General features: G+C 55.4%; 1 protein-coding gene and 1 long non-coding RNA gene across 5 annotated transcripts in view; both read right to left on the bottom strand.

Moving 5' to 3' along the window:
- DPH1 (diphthamide biosynthesis 1) overlaps window positions 1-20848 on the bottom strand; it is a 76215-nt gene extending 55367 nt beyond the window's left edge. For 2 of the 4 annotated variants that reach the window (XM_048824316.2, XM_048824317.2), the window contains exons 1-3: window positions 20764-20848; window positions 17836-17991; window positions 11733-11796 (exon numbers count right to left, since the gene is read on the bottom strand). In XM_048824316.2, coding sequence (XP_048680273.2) covers window positions 11733-11796; window positions 17836-17991; window positions 20764-20815 — 272 coding nt within the window. In that variant the 5' untranslated portion in view covers window positions 20816-20848. Of the gene's footprint in view, window positions 1-11732; window positions 11797-13785; window positions 13913-16397; window positions 16717-17835; window positions 17992-20763 lie in introns of those variants that run through there. The other 2 variants (XM_048824320.2, XM_048824321.2) reach the window with 2 other exon arrangements.
- LOC142069480 (uncharacterized) overlaps window positions 1-26820 on the bottom strand; it is a 179270-nt gene that overhangs the window by 95054 nt on the left and 57396 nt on the right. The gene's annotated exons all lie outside the window — the stretch shown is intronic.

The following is a 26820-nucleotide window of genomic DNA, read 5'->3' as shown; positions in this document are numbered from 1 at the left end:
GGGTGTCGGCCATTCTCTGTGTCCAGACCCCTGCACACACCTGCCCTCGAGGGCTCTGCAATGATCATACACCCTTACCCCACCCCCTAGATACTTAAGAACTGCATAGGGGAAACTGAGGCACCCCCACAGTATTCAGAGGAAACTGTAAGAACAGTCCCACTTCGTCACACAGGCTCCCCATGTGACTGGGCCTCAGCAACCTGCAGTCCTACAGGGCTGTTCCCACGCGTGCGGAGGAGCTCGCCGGCCTGGCGCAGGACCCACACCACGCTGCTGCAGGCAGAAGAGCGATTTCTGTCACGTCTGGAACCGAGGCAGCTGGGTGAAAAGGGCCAGCCAAAGCAGCGGCCAAGCTAAGCTTCCACATTAGCACCAGCTATAAATATTAATAGCACGATGAGCCAGACACTAAGGAGGCCAAGAACAGCCGTCTGTCGCTCTAACCCCTCACCTAATGCAGTTTTCTCCTGACCTGCGGGAGCAACTTGGGGAGGGAGGGGTGGGGTCCTCGGGGAGGGAGGGAGGGAGGGGCGTGGGGGGCGTCCAGAGTTTCACACTGAGCAGCACAGGCCCAGGCAGCGTCTACACTTCAAGGGCTGCAGCCGAGAGTCAGCGCTGGCCGCAGCAATGGGCAGAAGGCTCCTAACCGCGCCCAGGCTGCGGCTCCGGGGGTCACTCGCCCTGACGACGCACAGAAGGCAGGACGTTTTCCAAGTGTAGCCAGGCCTCAGACTCCCAGAGTTACACCCAATAGGCTGGCACAGCACAAGGAGGGGTGCTCAGGGCCGGCGTGGCACCGGGGGGGAGGGGGCGGCGGCCGGGGGGGGGGGGGAGGGGGCGGCGTGGCACCGGGGGCACCAACAACCCCAATCCCGACCAGCACCAGTGCTTCCCAAGCTGCAGGCCAGGGGCTGTCACGGACACTCAGCCACCTCCTCCCTCATCCCAGCCCCTGGTTCCATCGGGGGCCCCACTCAGGCTTTGGCCACAAGCCCCAGCACCTCAGTGACCAGAGCCAGGCCACGCCGCCCCCAGCGTGGGCCCGTCTGGGCAGGAAGCACCACAGACCAGTGACCCCTGCATGCCACGTGTCACTGCTCCCCTCTCCCCCATCCAGCACCGCTGCCTGCCCGGCCTCTCCCCCTGTGACGAAGTGGGACTGTTCTTAATGTTTCCTCTGAATAGTGTGGGGGTGCCTCAGTTTCCCCTAGGCAGTTCTTAAGTATCTAGGTGGTGGGGTAAGGGTGTATGATCATTGCAGTGCCCTAGAGGGCATGTGTGTGCAGGAGTCTGGACACAGAGAATGGCCGACACCCTGTTTCCTGGCAACTGATGGCCTGGGCCCTTCCCCCCCTGCAAGGTGAGAGCTGAAGGGTTGGAGAACAAAGGAATCAGGTGACCTCCTGGCCCGGGAAAGGAACAAAGCCCAGAGGAGGAGGGGCTGGAGGGGTTTTTCAGTTTGGGGCTGGCTGGGACATGGAGTGAAGTGCAGACGTGGTTGTCTGGCTCACTGCCCCCCAGAATGGACCCAGCTGAGGGGTCCCGTTCTCTGCACCTGCAAGCTCTGTTTTAGACCATGTTCCTGTCGTCTAATAAACCTTCTGTTTTACTGGCTGGCTGAGAGTCACGTCTGACTGCGAAGTTGGGGTGCAGGACCCTCTGGCTTCCCCAGGAGCACCGCCTGAGCGGACTCGCTGTGGGAAGCGCACGGAGAGGCAGAGGATGCTGAATGCTCCGAGGTCAGACCCAGGAAGGTGGAAGCTGTGTGAGCTGTGTGTCCTGAAGACAGGCTGCTCACAGAAAGGCGACTACCCCAGAGTCCTGACTGACTTCATGGGGAGCAGTTCCAGAGCATCGCCCAGGAACTCCGTGACAACTGGTGGCAGCGGTGGGATCTACTGCACCCCGTGGGTGGCGCTTCCTGCAGTAAGTGACTGGGGAGCAGTAACACGAAGGGGGATTGCCGAGGACCAGGCCTGCTGAAGGCTCAGAGAGGAGCGGTTTCGGGGGGCGGTTAACCCCTGGGAGTGTGTGACCAGCGAGAAGTACTGTGCAGTAATGGGGTCCCCCTGGGGACTGCAGTGAGCAGTCTCAGGGGCGGAGGAGTCTGCAGCTCGACCCTGGCAAAGAGGTGGTGACCTTGAGAAGGGCTGGCACACTAGGGGTTCTCCCTGGAAACCGTGGGGAGCTGAGAACACACGGGCCTGTGAGTCCACAACAACTTGGGAGGAGCGGAGTGATGGCCTGTCACCGTCTCCTTAAGAAGGACATTGTAACCCTGTGCAGAAAGAGAGGGTTGAGCATTGGAAAGTTCACCAAAGCAGAGTTAATCGTGCAGCTGGAGGAGGATGACCGCTCTAAGCCCTGGTCTACACTAGGACTTTAGATCGAATTTAGCAGCGTTAAATCGATTTAAACCTGCACCCGTCCACACAATGAAGCCCTTTATTTCGACTTAAAGGGCTCTTAAAATCGATTTCCTTACTCCACCCCTGACAAGTGGATTAGCGCTTAAATCGACCTTGCCGGCTCGAATTTGGGGTACTGTGGACACAATTCGATGGTATTGGCCTCCGGGAGCTATCCCAGAGTGCTCCATTCTGACCGCTCTGGACAGCGCTCTCAACTCAGATGCACTGGCCAGGTAGACAGGAAAAGAACCGCGAACTTTTGAATCTCATTTCCTGTTTGGCCAGCGTGGCAAGCTGCAGGTGACCATGCAGAGCTCATCAGCAGAGGTGACCATGATGGAGTCCCAGAATCGCAAAAGAGCTCCAGCATGGACTGAACGGGAGGTACGGGATCTGATCGCTGTTTGGGGAGAGGAATCCGTGCTATCAGAACTCCGTTCCAGTTTTCGAAATGCCAAAACCTTTCTGAAAATCTCCCAGGGCATGAAGGACAGAGGCCATAACAGGGACCCGAAGCAGTGCCGCGTGAAACTGAAGGAGCTGAGGCAAGCCTACCAGAAAACCAGAGAGGCGAACGGCCGCTCTGGGTCAGAGCCCCAAACATGCCGCTTCTATGATGAGCTGCATGCCATTTTAGGGGGTTCAGCCACCACTACCCCAGCCGTGTTGTTTGACTCCTTCAATGGAGATGGAGGCAATACAGAAGTAGGTTTTGGGGACGAAGAAGATGATGAGGAGGAGGTTGTAGATAGCTCACAGCAAGCAAGCGGAGAAACCGGTTTTCCCGACAGCCAGGAACTGTTTCTCACCCTAGACCTGGAGCCAGTACCCCCCGAACCCACCCAAGGCTGCCTCCTGGACTCAGCAGGCGGAGAAGGGACCTCTGGTGAGTGTACCTTTTAAAATGCTATACATGGTTTAAAAGCAAGCATGTGAAAGGATTACTTTGCCCTGGCATTTGCGGTTCTGCCTTTGCAAAAGGTTTCTGGGGAGGGCAGCCTTATTTCGTCCTTCATGGTAGGACACTTTACCACTCCAGGCCAGCAACACGTACTGGGGAATCACTGTAGAACAAAGCATTGCAGTGTATGTTTGCTGGCATTCAACCAAAATCCGTTCACGCGGTGGGAGGAGGCAAAATGCGACCTTGTAACGAAAGCACATGTGCTATGTATGTAATGTTAACTTTCAAGGTTTACCCTGAAAGAGTGTAGCCACTGTTTTATAAAATGTGTCTTTTTAAATACCGCTGTCCCTTTTTTTTTCTCCACCAGCTGCATGTGTTTCAATGATCACAGGATCTTCTCCTTCCCAGAGGCTAGTGAAGCTTAGAAAGAAAAAAAAACGCACTCGCGATGAAATGTTCTCCGAGCTCATGCTGTCCTCCCACACTGACAGAGCACAGACGAATGCGTGGAGGCAAATAATGTCAGAGTGCAGGAAAGCACAAAATGACCGGGAGGAGAGGTGGAGGGCTGAAGAGAGTAAGTGGCGGGCTGAAGAGAGTAAGTGGCGGGCTGAAGACAGGGCTGAAGCTCAAAGGTGGCGGCAGCGTGATGAGAGGAGGCAGGATTCAATGCTGAGGCTGCTGCAGGACCAAACCAGTATGCTCCAGTGTATGGTTGAGCTGCAGCAAAGGCAGCTGGAGCACAGACTGCCACTGCAGCCCCTCTGTAACCAACCGCCCTCCTCCCCAAGTTCCATAGCCTCCACACCCAGACGCCCAAGAACACGGTGGGGAGGCCTCCGGCCAACCAGCCACTCCCCCACAGAGGATTGCCCAAAAAAAAGAAGGCTGTCATTCAATAAATTTTAAAGTTGTAAACTTTTAAAGTGCTGTGCTTAAAGTGCTGTGTGGCATTTTCCTTCCCTCCTCCACCACCCCTCCTGGGATACCTTGGTAGTCATCCCCCTGTTTGTGTGATGAATGAATAACGAATGCATGACTGTGAAGCAGCAATGACTTTATTGGCTCTGCAAGCAATGATTAAAGGGAGGAGGGGAGGGTGGTTAGCTTACAGGGAAGTAGAGTGAACCAAGGGGCGGGGGGGTTCATCAAGGAGAAACAAACAGAACTTTTACACCGTAGCCTGGCCAGTCATGAAACTGTTTTTCAAAGCTTCTCTGATGCGTACCGCGCCCTCCTGTGCTCTTCTAACCGCCCTGGTGTCTGGCTGCGCGTAACCAGCAGCCAGGCGATTTGCCTCAACCTCCCACCCCGCCATAAACGTCTCCCCCTTACTCTCACAGATATTGTGGAGCACACAGCAAGCAGTAATAACAGTGGGAATATTGGTTTCGCTGAGGTCTAAGCGAGTCAATAAACTGCGCCAGCGCGCCTTTAAACGTCCAAATGCACATTCTACCACCATTCTGCACTTGCTCAGCCTGTAGTTGAACAGCTCCTGACCACTGTCCAGGCTGCCTGTGTACGGCTTCATGAGCCATGGCATTAAGGGGTAGGCTGGGTCCCCAAGGATACATATAGGCATTTCAACATCCCCAACAGTTATTTTCTGGTCTGGGAATAAAGTCCCTTCCTGCAGCTTTTGAAACAGACCAGAGTTCCTGAAGATGCGAGCATCATGCACCTTTCCCGGCCATCCCACGTTGATGTTGGTGAAACGTCCCTTGTGATCCACCAGAGCTTGCAGCACTATTGAAAAGTACCCCTTGCGGTTTATGTACTCGGCGGCTTGGTGCTCCGGTGCCAAGATAGGGATATGGGTTCCATCTATAGCCCCACCACAGTTAGGGAATCCCATTGCAGCAAAGCCATCCACTATGACCTGCACATTTCCCAGGGTCACTACCCTTGATATCAGCAGATCTTTGATTGCGTGGGCTACTTGCATCACAGCAGCCCCCACAGTAGATTTGCCCACTCCAAATTGATTCCCAACTGACCGGTAGCTGTCTGGCGTTGCAAGCTTCCACAGGGCTATCGCCACTCGCTTCTCAACTGTGAGGGCTGCTCTCATCTTGGTATTCATGCGCTTCAGGACAGGGGAAAGCAAGTCACAAAGTTCCATGAAAGTGCCCTTACGCATGCGAAAGTTTCGTAGCCACTGGGAATCGTCCCAGACCTGCAACACTATGCGGTCCCACCAGTCTGTGCTTGTTTCCCGAGCCCAGAATCGGCGTTCCACAGCATGAACCTGCCCCATTAGCACCATGATGCATGCATTGGCAGGGCCCATGCTTTCAGAGAAATCTGTGTCCATGTCCTGATCACTCACGGGACCGCGCTGACGTCGCCTCCTCGCCCGGTATCGCGTTGCCAGGTTCTGGTGCTGCATATACTGCTGAATAATGCGTGTGGTGGTTAATGTGCTCCTAATTGCCAAAGTGAGCTGAGCGGGCTCCATGCTTGCCGTGGTATGGCGTCCGCACAGAAAAAAGGCGCGGAACGATTGTCTGCCGTTGCTCTGACGGAGGGAGGGGCGACTGACGACACGGCTTACAGGGTTGGCTTCAGGGAGCTAAAATCAACAAAGGGGGTGCCTGTACATCAAGGAGTATTTCAGGCAGGACTGCACGGAGGGTTCCAATAAGAAATGGTGCACCTAAGTTATCGTTGTTATTGGAACAAGGAGGTTAGCCTGGCCTCTGATTGATACATGGCTAGATTTACCTCGCTGCACCTTCTCTGTGAGTGACTGCAGTGTGACCTAGAGGAATGAGTCCCCTAGACAGGGGAGGAGGCAAATGAGTACAAAACAAATCTGGTCTATTTCTTGTTTTGACCCACTCCATCTATCTTTTACATCTTTGGCTGGCAGCAGACGGTGCAGAAGGACTGCATGCCATCCACATCTCATGGCTGCTTGGCAGAAGATGGTACAGTACGCCTGCTAGCCATCCCCATCTCTTGCCTGCCTGGCAGAAGATGGTGCAATACGACTGCTAGCAATCCTCATCTCTTGCCTGCCTGGCAGAAGATGGTACAGTACGACTGCTAGCAGTCCGTATCGCCTGCCTGCTCACCATAAGATGGTTCAATAGGACTGACTGCAGGACTAAAGAGAATGACCTGGTCAAGTCACTCCAAATTTAGTCCCTGCGCCCATGTCTGCCCAGGCGCTCCCAGCCGACGCGGCCAGGAGCACCTCGGACACGATGAGGACGACTACCAGTCGTATTGCACCGTCTGCTGCCAGAAGGCAAGGGGTTGCTGCTACTGTGCAGCAAAGCCGTACCGCGTCTGCCAGCACCCAGGAGACATAGGGTGACGGTTACCTGAGCGGGCTCCATGCTTGCTGTGGTATGGCGTCTGCACAGGTAACTCAGGAAAAAAGGCGCGAAATGATTGTCTGCCCTTGCTTTCACGGAGGGAGGGAGGGAACGGGGGCCTGACGACACGTACCCAGAACCACCCGCGACAATGTTTTAGCCCCATCAGAGCGCTCCATTGTGACTGCTCTGGACAGCACTCTCAGATGCCCGATTGTTTGCCATTGCTCTGACGCTGGGAGGGGCGCTTACAGGGTTGGCTTCAGGGAGCTAAAATCAACAAAGGGGGTGGCTTTACATCAAGGAGTATTTCAGGCAGGACTTCACAGAGGGTTCCAATAAGAAATGGTGCACCTAAGTTATTGTCCTTATTGGAGCAAGAAGGTTAGCCTGGCCTCTGATTGATACATGGCTAGATTTACCTCGCTGCACCTTGACTGCAGTGTGATCTAGAAGAATGAGTCCCCTAGACAGGGGAGGGGGGGGAAGCAAATGAGTACAAAACAAATCTGGTCTATTTCTTGTTTTGACCCACTCCATCTATCTTTTACATCTTTGGCTGGCAGCAGACGGACTGCATGCCATCCACATCTCATGACTGCTCGGCAGAAGATGGTACAGCACGACTGCTAGCAGTCCGTATCGCCTGCCCGCTCACCATAAGACGGTTCAATAGGACTGACTGCAGGACTAAAGAGAATGACCTGGTCAAGTCACTCCAAATTTAGTCCCTGTGCCCATGTCTGCCCAGGCGCTCCTGATCGACCTCACAGAGGCGACCAGGAGCACCTCAGACATGACGATGACGGCTACCAGTCGTACTGTACCGTCTGCTGCCACAAGGCAAGGGGTTGCTGCTACTGTGTAGCAATGCCGTACCGCGTCTGCCAGCACCCAGGAGACATAGGGTGACGGTTACCTGAGCGGGCTCCATGCTTGCCATGGTATGGCGTCTGCACAGGTAACTCAGGAAAAAAGGCGCGAAATGATTGTCTGCCCTTGCTTTCACGGGGGGAGGGAGGGAACGGGAGGCTGACGATATGTACCCAGAACCACCCGCGACAATGTTTTAGCCCCATCAGGCATTGGGATCTCAACCCAGAATTCCAATGGGCAGCGGAGACTGCGGGAACTGTGGGATAGCTACCCACAGTGCAACGCTCCGGAAGTCGACGCTTGCCTCGGTACTGTGGAAGCGCTCCGCCGAGTTAATGCACTTAATGCACTTAGAGCATTTACTGTGGGGACACACACACTCGAATTTATAAAACCGATTTCTAAAAAACCGACTTCTATAAATTCGACCTTATTCCGTAGTGTAGACATACCCTAAGGAACAGATTCCTGACCCCAACTGGGGCTATAGCAGGATCTGGGAGCAGCTGAAGCGGGAGCCAGGCATCGCCAAGACTCCTGTCCCCGACCAGACGAGGGTCTTCATGATCGGGTTCCCCATCGGGGGATCAAGACGGACGGGATTGCAGCTGAGTCTGAGAGAGCAAGAGGACCGTGGGAGACAGCGAGAGCCCGAGAAAGAGCTGCAGAAGCAGCAGCAGCATGAACTGGCGGTGGTGGGGCGGAGAGGCCTAGGGGACCTCCCCGGGGTGAGTGGGGATAGATCCCGGGGGGCCAGTTCCGCAGGGAACCTCGAGACTAAATTGCTGCCCCTGGTTAAGGAGGGGGGGTGTGTGGATGCCCACCTCACTGCCTTTGAGCAGGCTGGCGATTTGAACCAAGGGGACCCTGCGGAAAAGCCCCGGTGTCTAGCTCCCTTGCTGGGTCCCAAGGCCATAGACTCCGTCAGCCAGGTGGTTGGGGATGTGGACAGGCTCCCACTCCTGACCCCAACCTATATGTCTGTGTGGAGTTTCCTGGGGCCAGGCCCCCCGGACCTCCAGTGGGAGTAGAAGGTGATGGTCAATGGGGAGACATTCTTGGGGTGGCCAAAGGGCATGGGCTGCATAAACCTTCCCACATGCGGCCTGCGAGTGCTATCGACCACCCCTGATCTAAGGGAGGGCGTGAAACTGGAAGGGCCTGGTGTAACTCCTACCAAGGAATGGGAGAGATGCTGGGGCATCCATGGGAACGTTGGTGGCTTCGAACTTCCCCAGGTCACCGGCTAAAGTGACCCCGCTCAGTTCGATCTCGAAGGGGGGAGAGATGTGACGAAGTGGGACTGTTCTTAATGTTTCCTCTGAATAGTGTGGGGGTGCCTCAGTTTCCCCTAGGCAGTTCTTAAGTATCTAGGTGGTGGGGTAAGGGTGTATGATCATTGCAGTGCCCTAGAGGGCATGTGTGTGCAGGAGTCTAGACACAGAGAATGGCCGACACCCTGTTTCCTGGCAACTGATGGCCTGGGCCCTTCCCCCCCTGCAAGGTGAGAGCTGAAGGGTTGGAGAACAAAGGAATCAGGTGACCTCCTGGCCCGGGAAAGGAACAAAGCCCAGAGGAGGAGGGGCTGGAGGGGTTTTTCAGTTTGGGGCTGGCTGGGACATGGAGTGAAGTGCAGACGTGGTTGTCTGGCTCACTGCCCCCCAGAATGGACCCAGCTGAGGGGTCCCGTTCTCTGCACCTGCAAGCTCTGTTTTAGACCATGTTCCTGTCGTCTAATAAACCTTCTGTTTTACTGGCTGGCTGAGAGTCACGTCTGACTGCGAAGTTGGGGTGCAGGACCCTCTGGCTTCCCCAGGAGCACCGCCTGAGCGGACTCGCTGTGGGAAGCGCACGGAGAGGCAGAGGATGCTGAATGCTCCGAGGTCAGACCCAGGAAGGTGGAAGCTGTGTGAGCTGTGTGTCCTGAAGACAGGCTGCTCACAGAAAGGCGACTACCCCAGAGTCCTGACTGACTTCATGGGGAGCAGTTCCAGAGCATCGCCCAGGAACTCCGTGACACCCCCACCCCGAACAGCCTCACAGCAACCCCCACATCGCCCGCATGCTGATGGACGGGAAGCATCTCCTGTGTTTACTGCTACTTTGGAGCTGCCCTCCTCCCCACAGATCCCGCACCCACCTCTGCACACAAAGCCCCCCCCCCTTCCCCCCGGCACAGAGCCCCCACCCGTGGGCACCCCCCCACATATACACACAGAACCCCCGCAGCACAAAGCCCCCACCCATGGCCCCCCCACATATACACACAGAACCCCCGCGGCACAGAGCCCCCACCCGTGGGCCCCCCCCCACATATACACACAGAACCCCCGCGGCACAAAGCCCCCACCCATGGCCCCCCCACATATACACACAGATTCCCCCCCCCCCGGCACACAGCTCCCCCCACAACCCTCTCTCCTCCCATCCCAGAGGACCCTCCATTTGCAGCCCCACCCTGGGGGCCCCAGCCAGGCTGGCTGGGAGGCAGGAGAGCCCTGCAGGGCGGGCAGGCTGCGCTGGGCACAGGGGCTCAGGCTCACGCAGATAAAAGAATCCCCTTAACCCGCTGCCTTTGAGGCTGGGCCATGAAAGCAGCTCCCTGCAGTGCAGGACAGTCTCTTAAAGGCCCGGGGACACTGGCAGCTCCCAGGCAGGCTGAGACTGAGGCCCAGCCCGGGGCGCTCCCCAGGTCCCAGAGGCCAGCAGAGACGGCGAGACACTCAGCCAGCTCCCCCTGCTCCCCCCGCATGGCCAGGCGCGCAGCACCCGGGCACCAGTGCGGGCTCAGAGGGCAGGGCAGGGCAGGGCTGGTGGCCACAGAGCAGCCACCAGCCTGCTGGGGAACGATGCTGCCAACAAGCCCAGCTGGCACCTACACAGCCCAGAGCCACAAGCAGCAGGCACGGCAAGCTGGGGGCAGAGGGGCTGGTCACCCAGCCACGCCGCAGCCCTCCCAGCTGCGCAGGGGGGGTTATTGGCAGAGCTGGGAGGGTGCCCTGCTCTGGCCCTGTCTGCCAAGCCCCGCTTTAGCAGCTGTTTGGCTAAGGGCAGGTGGGAAGGGAAGCCAGCCCCAGCCCCACTGCACCAGGCAGACAATATGCTAGTGAGCGTCATGACCCCTCCACCTACTCTTGGCTCTCACTCACCATGTGCAAACAGAGGGAGCTGGGGAGGGGGCAGAGCAGGGAGGCGGGTACAGCAGGGGGAAAAGAGGGGGGGAAAATGCACAGGGGGAAAACAGATTACCCTAAATTCTGCAAGGTGCCTCAATCTGCTGCCCCTGCACAGCAGAGTGCTCTGCTCAGCTCTTCACCCTCCACTTCTGCTTTCTCTGGGCCGCGGAGCAAATCGGGAGGGAAGCAGCATGGGGACAGGGGTCCCCCCTGCCTCTCTGTGGGCCCGTGAGCAGCTGGGAGAACCTGAATGCCCAGGCTCTGCCAATCACAGCTGCCCTCTCTGCCCCAAGGAGCGAGGGGATGGGATGCTAGGGTAAATGGGCAGCAGGGTCTTTCCCCTGGAGTCCAGGATGAGCTTGGTGCAGAGGCCATGGCCAGCAAGGCAGGGGCACAGAGGAGCTCGAGGGGGCCCCTTTCCCTCCCAAAGCAGCAGGGCACTGAATGGAGAGTGCCTGGAAGCACCAGCCTCTTAGAGCTCACCTGCCGCCATCAGGCCCTGCCCCCACTGCGGCCCAGAGCGCTCCTCGGCACACCGGCTCCGAGCTCAGGTCAGCCAGTTGTTAACACGGGCACCGTGACCCCGGCGAGGGCCAGGACATGCTGAGCTTGTCAGCTGCTGGCTCGAACGCACCAAGGGGTGGGGGGCAGAGCCAGGCAGCGAGATCAGCCTGACAGCATGGTCGTCTCTCACCGCTCACACGGCCACATAAATTCAACCACAAACAAACAGCCGCTATGGCTGGGAAGCCAGGACTGCGCCGAGCGAACGCTGGCCGGCTGCCCCACCCTGCCCGCAGCACTGCACAGCTGGGCACTGCCTAACGCAGGAGATACCAAGTACAGGCACCACGGGAGGCTCCGTGTGGGAGGCAGGGTCACGGAACAGGCAGATCAATGCTTTAGCAAAGCTGCTTGCTGCGAGGCATTACTTTTCTGCCCAGGGGACCCATCTGGGGATATGCCAGATGCCAGGGTGTGTGGCGAGGGCAGACACCCCTCCAAGGGCAAAGAGCTTACGTCTTTCACTCACCTTTCAATGATGTCAGCGATGGTGCACGCGAACATGAGGAGGCCTTCGGGCATCTGCAGAGCCACTAGGAGAGACACAGATCCCCAGGGTTAGGATGCACTGAGCAGGTAATTTCTTCCGCAAAGCAAACACCTTGGTACAAGCCTGACGACACCCCTGCGCACAGTGAGCCAGACCCAACCCACACACTTCCAACCACACCCAACCCTTCCGCCTTCTGCATCCACCCCAGAGCTCCTTCGAGCCAGAGCCGCCCACAGCATGGGGCTGGGACCCTGGCACACTTAGCCCATGACACCCACCATTACAGGTGGCTCCAGGAGTTCCTGAGCACTTCCTAAGGGGAGGGAGTCACAAGTCCTCTGCACTGGGGCAGCTGCAACACTCTCTGCTCCCTGGCCACTCTGGGGAGGAGTCACAACACGGCAATGACCCAGGAAGGGGAGAGCTGGAGAACTCCCTGCAGCTGGATGCTGAACCCGCCTGGCACAGAGAGGACCATGGCGCCAAGGTGCTGGCCAAGCACCAAGGCTCAGAGTTCTAGGCCAGCACCTCTGTGCCCAGGCCACGTGCTGCAGCCCAGGAATGAGCCAAGGCCCTCTGGGTGCTGGCCCAGGTGACAGGTGTGACGAAGTGGGACTGTTCTTAATGTTTCCTCTGAATACTGTGGGGGTGCCTCAGTTTCCCCTATGCAGTTCTTAAGTATCTAGGTGGTGGAGTAAGGGTCTGTGATCGTTGCAGAGCCCTCGAGGGCAGGTGTGTGCAGGGGTCTGGACACAGAGAATGGCCGACACCCTGTTTCCTGGCAACTGATGGCCTGGGCCCTTCCCCCCTGCAAGGTGAAAGCTAAAGGGTTGGAGAACAAAGGAATCCGGTGACCTCCTGGTCTGGGAAAGGAACAAAGCCCAGAGGAGGAGGGGCTGGAGGGAGTTTCAGTTTGGAGACATGGAGTGAAGGGCAGACCTGGTTGTCTGACTCACTGCCCCCCAAAATGGACCCAGCTGAGGGGTCCGGTTCTCTGGTTTAGACCACGTTCCTGTTGTCTAATAAACCTTTGTTTTACTGGCTGGCTGAGAGTCCCGTCTGACTGCGGAGTTGGTGGGCAGGACCCTCTGGCTTCCCCAGGACCCCGCCTGAGCGGACTCGCTGGGGGAAGCGCACGGAGGGGCAGAGGATGCTAAATGCTCGGAGGTCAGACCCAGGAAGGTGGAAGCCGTGTGAGCTGTTTGCCCTGCGGACAGGCTGCTCACCGGAAGGCGACTGCCCCAGAGTCCTGCCTGGCTTCATGGGGAGCAGTTCCAGAGCATCGCCCAGGGATGCCATGACAACAGGCAGCAGGTTTAAAGCAAACAGCAGGAAGTGCTTCTTCCCACACACACAGCCGGCCAGTGGAGCTCACTGCCAGGGGATGTGGCGAAGGCCAGAAGTAAAATGGGTCCCAAACAGAACGAGGCTAGGTCCATCGTTGGCCATTGGCCAGGTTGGGCAGCGACACAACCCATGCTCCTGATGTCCCTAAACTTCTGACTAATGGAAGCTGGGAGTGGCTGGCAGGGGCTGGATCACTCGACAGCTGCCCTGTTCTGTTCCCTCCCTCTGAAGCCCCTGGCACTGGCATGGTTGGAAGAGGAGACCCTGGGGCAGGTGGGCCATTGCTCTGACCCAGTGTTCTTATGCTAGCAGTCAGACTGGGACTCAACCTCCTTTACTGCCCTCCGGATCCTCTGAAAGGCGAGGGCCGGTCCCCGTGCTGGGCTGCTCCCTGCGGGGATGGGGACTGAGAGCCGGGACTGTGGCCTTTAACTCCAGCTGCAGGTCCCATTAATCCCGTTATTCTCTTAACTCTAGATCCCACTAACGCATCCCAGCCTTCATGACATTTACCCACAGTTCCCAAATCCCTGGCTGACTGAAATCCTTCGGCTACTGAGCCATGCCCGGGCAAACACCAACTCTATTTAAAGACATTGTTTTAGGCCAATTGGTTGGAACCACGCTAATCTCCAGTTTCCCAGACTCACAAAGCTCTTCTAAGGCTAAGTACTCAGCTTACCCAGCCAGGGAAATCCAGCTTCAGGCACCTCAGGAGGGGTCCCAGAGCACTGCTTCCTCCCCAGCCAGCCTCTGCTGTCTGGAAAACGGCATGGGTCACATCTGACAGCCCCTCCCAGTAAGGCTCTCTAGCGATTAAAAAAATTAATCCTGATTAATCGCACTGTTAACCAGTAATAGAATACCATTGATTTCAATATTTTTAGATGTTTTCTACATTTTCAGATATATTGATTTCAATTACAACACAGAATATCAAGTGTACAGTGCTTACTTCATATTTATTTTTATTACAAATATTTGCACTGTAAAAAGCAAAAGAAATAGTACATTTCAATTCACCTAATATAAATACTGTAGTGCAATCTCTTTATCTTGAAAGTTGAACTTATAAATGTAGAATTATGTACAAAAAATAACTGCATTCAAAAATAAAACAACGTAAAACTTTAGAACCTACAAGTCCACGCAGACCTACTTCAGCCAATCGCTTAGACAAACAAGTTTGGTTACAATTTGCAGGAGATAATGCTGCCTGCTTTTCGCTTACAATGTCACCTGAAAGTGAGAACAGACATTCACATGGCACTGTTGTAGCTGGCATCACAAGATATTTACATGCCAGATGCACTAAAGATTCATATGTCCCTTCATGCTTCAACCACCATTCCAGGGGACATGCGTCCATGCTGGTAACGGGTTCTGCTTGATAACCATCCAAAAAGAGCGGACTGACGCATGTTCATTTTCATCATCTGAGTCAGATGCCACCAGCAGAAGGTTGATTTTCTTTTTTGGTGGTTCAGGTTCTGTAGTTTCCACATCAGAGTGTTGCTCTTTTAAGACTTCTGAAAGCATGCTCCACCCTTCATCCCTCTCAGATTTTGGACGGCACTTCATATTCTTAAACCTTGGGTCGAGTGCTGTATCTATCCTTAGAAATCTCACATCGGTACCTTCTTTGCATTTTGCCAAATCTCCTGTGAAAGCACTCTTAAAACGAACATGTGCTGGGTCATCATCCAAGACTGCTATAACATGAAATATATGGCAGAATGTGGGTAAAACAGAACAGGAGACATCCAATTCTCCCCCAAGGAGTTCAGTCACAAATTTAATGAATGCATTATTTTTTTAACAAGCATGGAAGCATGTCCTCTAGAATGGAGGCCGAAGCATGAAAGGACATATGAATGTTTAGCATATCTGGCACGTAAATACCTTGCAACGCCGGCTACAGAAGTGCCATGCGAATGTCTGTTCTCACTTTCAGGTGACACTGTAAACACAAAGCAGGCAGCAGTATCTCCCATAAATGTAAATAAACTTGTTTGTCTTAGCAATTGGCTGAACAAGAAGTAGGACTGAGGGGACTTGTATGCTCTAAAGTTTTACACTGTTTTGTTTTTGAGCGCAGTTCTGTAACAACCAAAAAAATCTCCATTTGTAAGTTACACGTTCAAGATAAAGAGATTGCACTACAGTACTTGTATGAGGTGAACTGAAAAATACTATTTGTTTTATCATTCTTACAGCACAAATATTTATAATCAAAAATAATAATATAAAGCGAGCACTGTACACTTCCTAATCTGTGTTGTAATAGAAATCGATATATTTGAAAATGCAGAAAAGCACGCAAAAATATTTAATAAATTTCAATTGGTATTCTATTGTTTTAATAGTGCGATTAATCGTGATTAATTTTTTTATTCACAGTTAATTTTCTTGCGTTAATGGCGTGAGGTAACTGCGATTAATCAGCCCTGCATCCCAGATAAGGAGCAGGGAGCCCAGCGCACACCAGGCAAGAGGCACTGCACAATCCCCAGCCCAGATATTTCAGGGCCCAGGGCCGGTGGCAGAGCTCCAAGGAGTCTAACTTGCAGCCTTTACTCATCTCACTGGGGCAGTGAGTGCCCAGGGCTCGGCACAGCTAGCTCAAGGGGCTCCGAATCGTTCCTCCCCCTGGGGTGGAATGAACGCCAGCCCTGGGCCTGGGGCTGCTGGCCAGAAAACAGACTTGCCTTCTCAAGTGAGGCCTGTGGTTCGCCAAGGAGCCGGGATGGGGTGGGGGAAGCACCAGACAGCCGGCTTCCCCTCGGTTAGCACAGCACCTGCCCTCTGTGGCCAGTGGCTCTCTGCTATGACCCAGGCCCAGATACACACCTCCAGCCCATCACATCCCCTCCCCACCAGGTGCTGGCATAGGGAAGCCTTGCCCCGAACTTCTGCCTTCTCGGGTCCAGCTGCAGTCCCTTGCCAGTGAGCCACGTGCTGGCCTCTGCACGTTCACATTTGAAATCCCAGCCCAGCTGATGGGTTCAGCTTCCCGTATTCCCCGAGAGGCTAAAACCTCAGAACACAGAACAAAACACACAGCACTGGGGAGCCCAGGCAGCGCCTTGGCCAGGACAGCCACGCACTCCCCCACTGCCTCCTCCCAACCCGAGTACCCCCAGGGGACAGGGCATGACGGTCTGGGCCTCGACGATGCCTAAGCCAAGACAGGAGGGACACTTACTCAGATCTCTCACCCTAAATGCCTCAATGGCCCCAGCACCTCACAATCCGCAGTGACCCTCCCAGGCTGGGCTGCTGTCCCCACATTACCTATGGGAACCAAGGCAGGCCCGGAACTTGTTCAAGGTCCCACGGGGAGCCTGCAGCAGGGCAGGGAGCCAAACTGGGTCCTGGGCAGGTGCCCTAATCCCTGGGATCCTTCCCCTCTAAGGTCACAAGAGCATCCCATCGGTGACACCTGTCGCTCCCTGTGCTCCTTGCCAAGGCGCCATCAGCGGGCAAAGGCTCTCCCGGCCCGATCACACATTCCAGGCTTGATGCTGCCACCTGCCAGGACCCCCAGCCAGTCACAAACTGCAGCTGCTCAGGCCCTCCGCACACACACCAGCTTCCAGGAACCTGAACAGCGCTGAGGGCAGACAGGGCACATTATTGGGGGCCCTGTCCGCACGATCATGTCACAGACCCCACTCACGAGCCCGCCTGCGACAGCCTGTGTTCACCTGCCCCCCACCAGCACTGCCTGCAGTAACGGTTCAGACACACCAAGCACCCTCTCCCTTGCCAGCACCCACGGGCTCGTTTCATCCAAGGCATGTGTGGCCCAGCGAGGACAGGGAGTCTGATGCATTATTCTCTGCACTGGCAGCCCACAAGGAACAGGGCTGAGCGGGCTGTGGCCAGCGACCCCAACCAGGGAGAGGGCTGGAGCATTTACTCTTCAGCAGCTGAAGCCAAGGGGGAAATAAAGCAGCTGCCACCAGCTGAAACCACCTCAAGTCAGAGGTGCCCCAGCAGAGACCAGGGCACCTGCACCTTCCTCTCCCCGAGCCTGGAAACACCCAGCCCACACAGTCAGGAGCTCGTGCCTATGCCTGACCCTCCTCCCCCTGTATCAATGGAACTGCTTCCCAAGACCCCAATGCCGCCTCCCACCCCCCAGGGGCTTTGCCCTTCACCCATATTCCACCTGGGCACTCGCTCACGCGGGTGTACCCCCCAGTCCCCAAAGGCTCAGCCAGGAAGCACAGGGAAAGAGGAAGGAGAGAGCTGTCACTGGAGCCCTGGCCGGCATCCCAGCCCAGTGACAGCTACATGCGACTCAGCCCGTCCTGTCTAATGTGATTATAAACCTGAGATACAAATACACTAAATCGTTGGAAGCGTTATGGCCAGCTCCCCGTGACGTTAAATGCCGGCAGCATGGCAGATGCTTCCCTGCCTGACTGACAGCTTGGCACAGCTAGCATCCATTAGTACGTTCCCCTAGGTAACCCAGCCCCAAGTGCTCTAAGCCCAGCTCCTGGCCCACATGCCTTACAACACACCCTCTCCGGACTGAATGGGACCCACACACTGGCGAGGGCCATGCACGTTCTGACTGAGGAAGGGCCAGGGGCCGGGGCTGCAACAACTAGCCCCCACGCAGCCCAGGACATGAGCTGGTGCATGAAGCCCGGCAGCTCCATTCCCAGACAGCTCTAGCCTGGATGCTAAGAGTGCAGCATGGCCCCAAGCGGCCACTTACCTTTCTTTGCCTCGGCCTGCTGAATTCTCCAGACCGTCTTGTAGATCTCAAAGTTATAGTTGCTGGGGAGGGCTCCAACTGCCTCCTGTAGCTCCTTATTGGTGAGAATTGCCTCGGGGATCTGCATAGCCACCCGTCGGCGCTGGGGTCCTCGGCCTGCAAGGAGAGCCAAGGAGCTTCTTATACAGAATTGCAAGGAGCCAAAGGATCCGTGAAGAGTGGGAAGGTGCTGAGCCGCTGGCTACCCACCAGCTGCATGTGCCACACCGGACTCTGTTAGCTACCACAGGGTTTGACACCTGGCTCCCACTGCCACAGGCCATCACACCAGCAGAACCAGGGGGAAGCCTGGCTCCGTCCCGCCAGCAGCAAGGACTGGCTGGGAGGCACGGTAAGACATGCTGGATGTGTCACACCAAGGGAACCACCTATTGTCTCCAGAGGCCTGATGATTCAGCATCCATCGGGAGATGCCAACTCACTCAAACGAATCCAGAGCCACAGCTCAGACCCCTCTGCTCGCCTGAGAGCACAGGGGACCCACTCCCGCCCTGCCCACCAGAGACAACTGATTGGGTGCAGGACCAGGGAAGGAGGTTTCCACCCCCCAGTAGCCAGGCTCAGTAATGCAGGGAGGCACCAGGCCTGCTAATCTAGCACAGCCTGGGGGGGAGGGCACAGAGTAACTTCATGCTCCAACCCCTCAATAAACTAATATTAAAGGCAAGGAAATGATAGCATGAAAGCTGTGCAATTACATTCAATCTTGCTGAGTGACTCGGGAGTAATGGAGCAACCGGAGGGGGCAAAGGGCAGCTGTCAGAGCGTACACTGAGCCCAGATCAGAAACTCCGAACAGAATTAACTGAGAGAGGCTTGGCCATAGCCCCCACCTCACTGACATGCGCAGAGATGGGGGGCTTTGCCCAGAGCCAGACACCCACTGCCAGGGGCTGCTCAGCGCCAGTAACCCAGCGGGGAAAGCTGCTGATCAACTAGGGGCAGGACCACCCTCCAGGAGAGGCAGCAGCCAGTCACTCGAAGCCGAGTTCAGGGTACGGACAACGATGACTCCCTAGAGAGCAGGAATCCAGTGACCGACCACTGGTGGGTCATGCGCCAGCATGACCCTATCGCCCCAGATACATGAGGCCTAGAAAGGCTTCTGTGCAGAGACCACTTCCGCTTGCCAGCTGCCCTGCGTCCCCAGACAGTGCCGCCGGCTGCCATCCAGAGAATGCGGAGAAGTCTTTTGTTCTCTCAGGCAGCTGGCAAGTTTAAAGGTGACCACCACGAAGGGCCCATATGCAGGTAGGAAGGTCCCACACACTGGGTCACCACACACAAGCTCCAGCCACAGTGCCCCCTCAGCAGCAAGGAGTCACCTGAAATCCTGCTGCCCAGAGCCCAGCAAGCCCACCAGAACCAGCTTAACCTGCAGCCCCTCACAGAGCCAGCACGGGGTGGCCTCTCGCATAAGGGCTGCCCTGAGCCCCTGATTCACGACTTGGCCCCAAGAGAGTCTCAGGTTAAGGCTGAGCAGCCCAAGCGCACACTGCCTGCCAAACACTTCGCACACGTGGACACTAAAGCCTGTGTCCCCTGCTCCTATCCTCAGGCCTTGAGCCAGACCCTGCCTCAAGAGAGCTCCCCTTCTCCCTGCTGGTCCTCTGCCCCCACAAGGACTCCTCCTCCCTTCCCAGCCAGGACCCCACAGGAGCTCCCTCTCCCACCAACTGGCCCAGAGCCAGCACTGCCCCCCGTGTGTCCACGATGCCCCATGGAAGGGGCGGTAGCTGGCTGGCACTCCTGGAGGGGCAATGCTCTCGCAAGGGAAGGGCAGGTATTCCTTCTCTAGTATCTCACTCGACTAGTGATGGGAGCGGTGAAGGGCAGGTTTCTATTCCTGTTTTACCATGACTGCTCGAGACCCTTTTGTGGGACTCTGTGAATCAGAAAGGCTGTCAGCAATCCGAACGCTGCCAGACGAGCTGATGCAGCGTACGGGCTGCTTTATTTATGCTCGCAAAGGGCCCTTTCATGACAATGCCTCATGGCGAACAGGTGTTTGCTGCTGTCTGAAGGCCAGGTGACTCACGAGCTGCCTTGCCCACTCACCCAATGAGTTATCCAGGCTCCTGTGAAGCAAACTGCCCGAATAAATTAAATGCCACAAAGTAACTTAGACAATTAGGAGACTGAAGTCCCCAGGGCTGACCGGTTTCGTCTCAGCCACGCCACGTAGGAAAAGCCCCTGCGGACCCTTCTGTCCACCGAGTGAGCAGCAGGCGGAGGTGACAGAGGGTGGAGGGATGGGAGAGCAGACGCCGGAGCCAAGCACGGAGCCAGGGCACAGCCCGAGGCTGATGGACCCGCCCTGGGCAGAGCCTCCCCTCACACCAGCCAGCCGGGCAGGGCCCAGGAGCCAGAGCCGCGCGGGGACAGGCCGAGCTCCCGGGAGAAGCTCCCGTCACACAGGGCCGCCGACCCTCCAGGAATTGCGGATCACGCCATGAGAGGAACCCCCAGGAAGCCCGCCCGCCTCAGCCCGCCCTGACTGGCGCCTCGGAGGGGAGGGGAGGGGAGGGGACGGGCCGGCGCGCAGCCTGGCCGGGAGAAACGGGCCGAGCAGCCGCTGCCCGCAGGGCCACAACACGGAACCGCTGAGGGAAGGGGCAGCCCGCGGCGGGTCTCGGGACCGGCTGCAGGCCTGGGAAGCGCGGTCACTCTGCCGACGGCCAAGCACGTTCCCCCACCGGCCCGGCGAGCTCACGCGGGCGGGAAAGGCCCCGATCCGCGCCCCTGGCCGGGGAGGGGAGGGGAGGTCGGGGCACGGCTCCGGGGCCTCCGCTGGCCGGTCCCCGGCCGGGCCGGGCCGGGCTGGAACCAGCCCCGGGACAGGCCGCGCCCCGCCCACCGGGCTCCCACCTGGCGCCGAGGCCGGGGGCTCGCCCCGCGCCAGCTGCTCCTGGGCCGCCATCGCGAACGAACCCACGTGGAGGCCGGAAAGGCAGCGCCAATAGAGCCACGTGTGCGCCGCCAGATCCGAGACAGGAGCAGACGCCGACCGAGCAATCGAGCACAGGCGGCGGCGGTGTGGGAGCGGGGCCTGTGGAACTCCCTGCCCCGGGCTTTTCCCACTCGACCCCACCATGGGGCAGGCAGTGTGTGGGGCTTGAACAGCGCTGAGCGCCCTGCATAACATCCTCCGCTCCTGCTCCTGTCCCTGGGGTGCCCCCTGCATAACACCCCCCTGCTCCTGCCCCCAGGGTGCCCCCTATAGAACACCCCCCCCTGCTCCTGACCCTGGGGTGCCCCCTGCATAACACCCTCCTGCTCCTGCCCCCTGGAGTCCCTGTATAACACCCCCTCTGCTCCTGCCCCAGGGTGCCCCCTGCATAACACCCTCCTGCTCATGCCCCTGGGTTTCTCCCTATATAACACCCCCCTGCTCCTGCCCCCTGGAGTCCCTGCATAACACCCCCTATATAACACCCCCCTTACTGTAATTTTCCCGGGATGACAGGGGCAGGTTTGTCCTGCAGTTTGCAGGGGTCATAGCAATAACATGCGACAGCCCATGTGAGCAGCATCAGGTTCAGCAACGTGGGTGGTGGGCAAAGTAATCACAGAACCGTGTCTGGGCAGAGCCCCCCATGCAGGCACTGAGCCAGGAGCCCCAAGGCCAGACTTACTGGCATAAACTGGACCAGGGTGCAGCTGCCCTCCTTTTCAGTGGAAACCCAGCCTAGCCTCGCCAAACCTCGGCCCAGGGCTGGATTAATCTTTTGTGGGCCCTGGCACCTGGACTGTGGCCACTCTTCACCCCGAGACCCTGCCCCTGCTTAGCCTCTTCCCCCCGAGACCCCACCACTGTTCACATGGAGGGAACAGAGAGGAGCAAGGCATAGGGAAGCGGGGAGGCAGGGGCCTGGAGGGGGATGGGAGGGAGCTCAAGGAGGGCTGGGAAGCTGAAAGCTGCAGGGGGGCCATGGGGCAGAGAGCAGCTTGTGGGGTGGGTCTCCATGGCTGGAGGCAGCAGTTTCACCCACACAGCCCAAGTTGGGGAGCCCAGTGGGAGGAGGTGGAGTGGGGAAGAAGCCCCTGTCACTGTCCCTCTAACCCCCCTTTTCTTCCCAGGCTGCCAGGCCTACCCCCTTCTTGTGATGGGCACCATGCTGTCCCAGCAGCAAGCCAGCGTGGCTAAGCCCACTGCACCTGTCCCCCAGCCCCTGTGCATGCGCCTGCAGCCAGGGGGACCCCTGCATCTGGGATCTGGATTCCTGCTCCCTGGAGATTATCAACTGGAGGAATAAAAAGGAGACCATGCAGTACCAGTAAGTGTGGGAGGGAGTGTTAAACCGACAATGGGTTGGAAGAGAAGCCAGGATATAATTCCCCCTCCCTCCTTACTACAGGTACCCCTTGGTCCGTATCTGATCACTGGTGCAATCCCCTTCCTCACCCCCAGACCATCCTGCCAAAGGAAGAGCAAAGACAGTCGATACTGAGTCTTTTATTACACCGTTGGCATGACATATACCTTTGGCTTCTCTAGAGGATTTTTAACTTTCTCTTTATCCAACAGATAGTCCCAACAATCGCAACAAACCAAACTGTATTATTAAAATAAGACAAATGGGTGAATCAACACACTCCACGCTTCCTTGAAGTTGGTGGGACTGAAAAACAAGCTTTCCCACCAGTGTGAGAAAGATGTATCCCTTTGCACCCTTTTGAAAAGCTTTTCTATCTTTTTAGTGGAGTGATGCATGGTGAGCACCTCGTTTTTACCTTGTGGCTCCACCTTTTAAGGTGCTGTCTTAAACTTCAGTGTGCTATTAACTGGTTTAACACAGATGTATTTACCCCAAAGTGATTGGATTTCCATGTTTATATAACATGTAGGCAACATGAACAGCTTGCACAGAAATAATTTGAAACACAAAGTCAATGTTACACCCCTGTATAGAGTATACATGACACAACCAAATTGACACAAGGATTATGACTGACCATATAAAAGGAATTAACCAGAAACGGGTACACCAGATTCGAAAAGATCTGCCGGGGTTATTTACCTAAACAATGGCTGAGCTATTACGGCTACTTGGCTGGAGACTAGTGACACTTTCCTTGGTCCAAATTTAAATAGCTTTGTGGACCCTCAGTAAAACTTGTGGTACATGTATAGCCAATACCCGATTCCCAGTTGCAGGAATTTAGGTTGACACAACTATATCCTGCATCATCTCTGTGCACCCATTTAGGTATGTCCATAGGGATGAGAACAGAGTTGTTGACATTTAGGCCTATTGGGACTAAGGGGTACACCCACCTTTCACTGGCAGTGAGTATAGTTCGTATGTGGTGGTTATGTGGGTTTCCAGGTCATGAGAAATTGACACTTCCTCCCTGCCTGGTGGATCGCTTCAAAAGAGCTAACGTTTCTTAGCAGTAGTTGCTCAGCTCTGAAGGGATGGTTCCATTGAATCCATCCTTGAGAATGCTCCTAGACATAGTTAGCAGCCAGGACTGGGCTTGAGCACAAGTTAAAGCCCATGAGCGGTTGCCCTGCAACACCCCTACGGCATCTATAATTAGTTTATGATCCTCCTCTTGCCAACCAAACCATTTTGGTTGGGTCTTAACAATTTAATAGTCCAGATTGTCCAAGAGGGTTAATGAGGAGGTCACTGGCTGACTCAGCGTGGCCCTGTCAGGCCCCATACTACATATTTTTCCAGCCAGGATGCATCAATTGAATTTAAAATACCCACTTTGCCACTGCATCCCTTTCACCCCTATTTGGCTTGGGCAAGATGCTTTTTACCCAAGCTTCCCATCCCGAGATCAGTGTTTGAACATAGGGTGCACACATAGGTTCAATGCTGCTTGCTGCCACTTGCAAAGGCATAGTGATCTTTAGAGAATAGACTGGCTCAATGAGCATTAGCCTTTGGAATTCCCCTTTACTATCACAGGACCTACATTGCTTATACAAGGGTCCGGTACCACGGCCACTCGTTTGACCTCTCTGGCTCCATATGTACCAGTTACAACCCACCTGCCTGTGTCCTGTACACTGACACTCGTATCTCTGGTACCGCAACAGTTGCACATTGTACATCTACTACATTACAGAAACGAATTACTAAATGAGTCAAACATGCCCTTGCTGTTACTGTAACAATGCAGACTTATACTATACACACATTAGAGGAAGTATGTGTCTTTATATTTAAAGCCTTTACCACAAATTGCACTTGCATGGTTATCTTTACCTTAAACACTCCCATCTTTAAAACAAGGGAATGTTTGAATTGATGCTGACACATCTAGATTCACCTCGCACTCTTAACACCTCTGAACAATTGCCCAAGTGGTCATCATTAAACTCCCACTTGCAAGCCTTTTCCCATTTGTGAACAAAGCGTGTCTGGTCAGCGTTTTTGTCAGCTATTACCATATAGGTGCTATTGGCCTCTGCCAACACCCCCTGTGAGACATTTCCTACATCCTCCTTCCCTACAAGGGAGCAGTAGAGACCTTTTTTGTAGGCATAGATGGTGATGTGGCCTCATGACATAATGTGGTGACACGAAATCCATGCCCTCCCATAACCTATTGCCAGTAACATCTACATCTTTCCCTGTGTTACAAAAGTAGTGCTCTCCCTCTTTTATGTGTAGCAGAGCACATTTAGCAATCCATGTATACAAATAAAATAAAATATCCGTTGCATGATTGATGTGCTGGTCCTGAAAGGAAACAAACAAATATAAAGATTACTGTACATTCTGGTTGCTCAAGTTCCAGCTCCTTTCCAATTTTTGGGCTCAGAGGAATGTAACCACTTAAGGGTTTTCCTCCTCTTTCCTTTCCGCTCGACTTGGTATACGGTTGGGCTAGCCTTGTTGGTTATGGCTACTGGGGCTACCCATTTGGGGATGAGGACATGCCCTTTGTCTGAGCAGTACCTACACAGGACTTGGTCCCCAACATCCCACTCTTGGATTTTTAGAGTCTCCCTCAACCTCTTGTCCATGAATTTAGCATTGCTCTTTAAGTGTAGCACTACTTGCTTTTGGGTCGTGCCGATGTTCTGTAGCAGCGTACTGATAAATTGATCCATTAATACTCAAGGTTGGTAATCATCAGGGGGAGCTCCCCTGCAACCACCATTGCTCAGGTATGCACATGACTCTTCCTGTAAGCACCTCGTGTGTGGTACAGCCGTGGTTCTCAATGCACCAATTGCACCCAATGCACCGCTACAGACTAGGGACCGAATGGCTCGGCAGCAGTTCTGTGGAAAAGGACCTAGGGGTGACAGTGGACGAGAAGCTGGATATGAGTCAGCAGTGTGCCCTTGTTGCCAAGAAGGCCAATGGCATTTTGAGATGTATAAGTAGGGGCATAGCGAGCAGATCGAGGGACGTGATCGTCCCCCTCTATTCGACATTGGTGAGGCCTCATCTGGAGTACTGTGTCCAGTTTTGGGCCCCACACTTCAAGAAGGAGGTGGATAAATTGGAGAGAGTCCAGCGAAGGGCAACAAAAATGATTAGGGGTCTGGAACACATGACTTATGAGGAGAGGCTGAGGGAGCTGGGATTGTTTAGCCTGCAGAAGAGAAGAATGAGGGGGGATTTGATAGCTGCTTTCAACTACCTGAAAGGGGGTTCCAAAGAGGATGGCTCTAGACTGTTCTCAATGGTAGCAGATGACAGAACGAGGAGTAATGGTCTCAAGCTGCAGTGGGGGAGGTTTAGATTGGATATTAGGAAAAACTTTTTCACTAAGAGGGTGGTGAAACACTGGAATGCGTTACCTAGGGAGGTGGTAGAATCTCCTTCCTTAGAGGTTTTTAAGGTCAGGCTTGACAAAGCCCTGGCTGGGATGATTTAACTGGGAATTGGTGCTTCGAGCAGGGGGTTGGACTAGATGACCTTCTGGGGTCCCTTCCAACCCTTATATTCTATGATTCTATGATTCTCAGACTTTTGTGCTGGTGACCCCTTTCACACAGCAAGCCTCTGAGTGTGACCACCCCTTATAAATTAAAAACACTTTTTTTGTATTTAACACCATTATAAATGCTGGAGACAAGAGGGGCTTGGGGTGGAGGCTGACAGCTCGCGACTCTCCATGTAATAACCGTGACCCCCTGAGGAGTCACAACCCCCAGTTTGAGAACCCCTGGGGTAAAGCCATGAGCTGCCACTGTAGACCTCACTGCCATGAGGATTATGGGCAGCTTCTTGTACCGGTCTTAGCCGGAGGCAGTCACATTATTATACAGGGCAGTCTTCAGAGTTCGGTTCTTTCTCTCCACCAGGCCGGAGCTCTGGGGGTGGCCTGTGATGTGAAATCGTTGCCTGATTTGGCAAAGACACCTCATTACTTCTCCCATGAAGTGGGGGCTGTCACGGAGTCCCCGGGCGATGCTCTGGAACTGCTCCCCATGAAGCCAGTCAGGACTCTGCGGAAGTCTCCTTTCTGTGAGCAGACTGTCTTCAGGACACACAGCTCACACAGCTTCCACCTTCCTGGGTCTGATCCCGGAGCATTCAGCATCCTCTGCCCCTCCATGCGCTTCCCACAGCCAGTCCATCCAGGCGGGGTCCTGGGGAAGCCAGAGGGTCCTGCACCCCAACTTCGCAGTCAAACGTGACTCTCAGCCAGCCAGTAAAACAGAAGGTTTATTAGACGACAGGAACATGGTCTAAACCAGAGCTTGTAGATGCAGAGAACCGGACCCCTCAGCTGGGTCCATTTTGGGGGGCAGTGAGCCAGACAACCAAGTCTGCACTTCACTCCATGTCTCCAGCCAGCCCCAAACTGAAACTCCCTCCAGCCCCTCCTCCACTGGGCTTTGTGCCTTTCCTGGGCCAGGAGGTCACCTGAGTCCTTTGTTCTCCAACCCTTTAGCTCTCACCTTGGGGGGGGGAAGGGCCCAGGCCATCAGTTGCTAGGAGACAG

The sequence above is a fragment of the Caretta caretta genome, chromosome 17, assembly GCF_965140235.1.
Source record: "Caretta caretta isolate rCarCar2 chromosome 17, rCarCar1.hap1, whole genome shotgun sequence".
In the NCBI taxonomy this organism is placed as follows: domain Eukaryota; kingdom Metazoa; phylum Chordata; order Testudines; family Cheloniidae; genus Caretta; species Caretta caretta.
The sequence above is the reverse complement of the archived record's forward strand: the minus strand, read 5'-3'. Positions and strand labels throughout refer to the sequence as shown.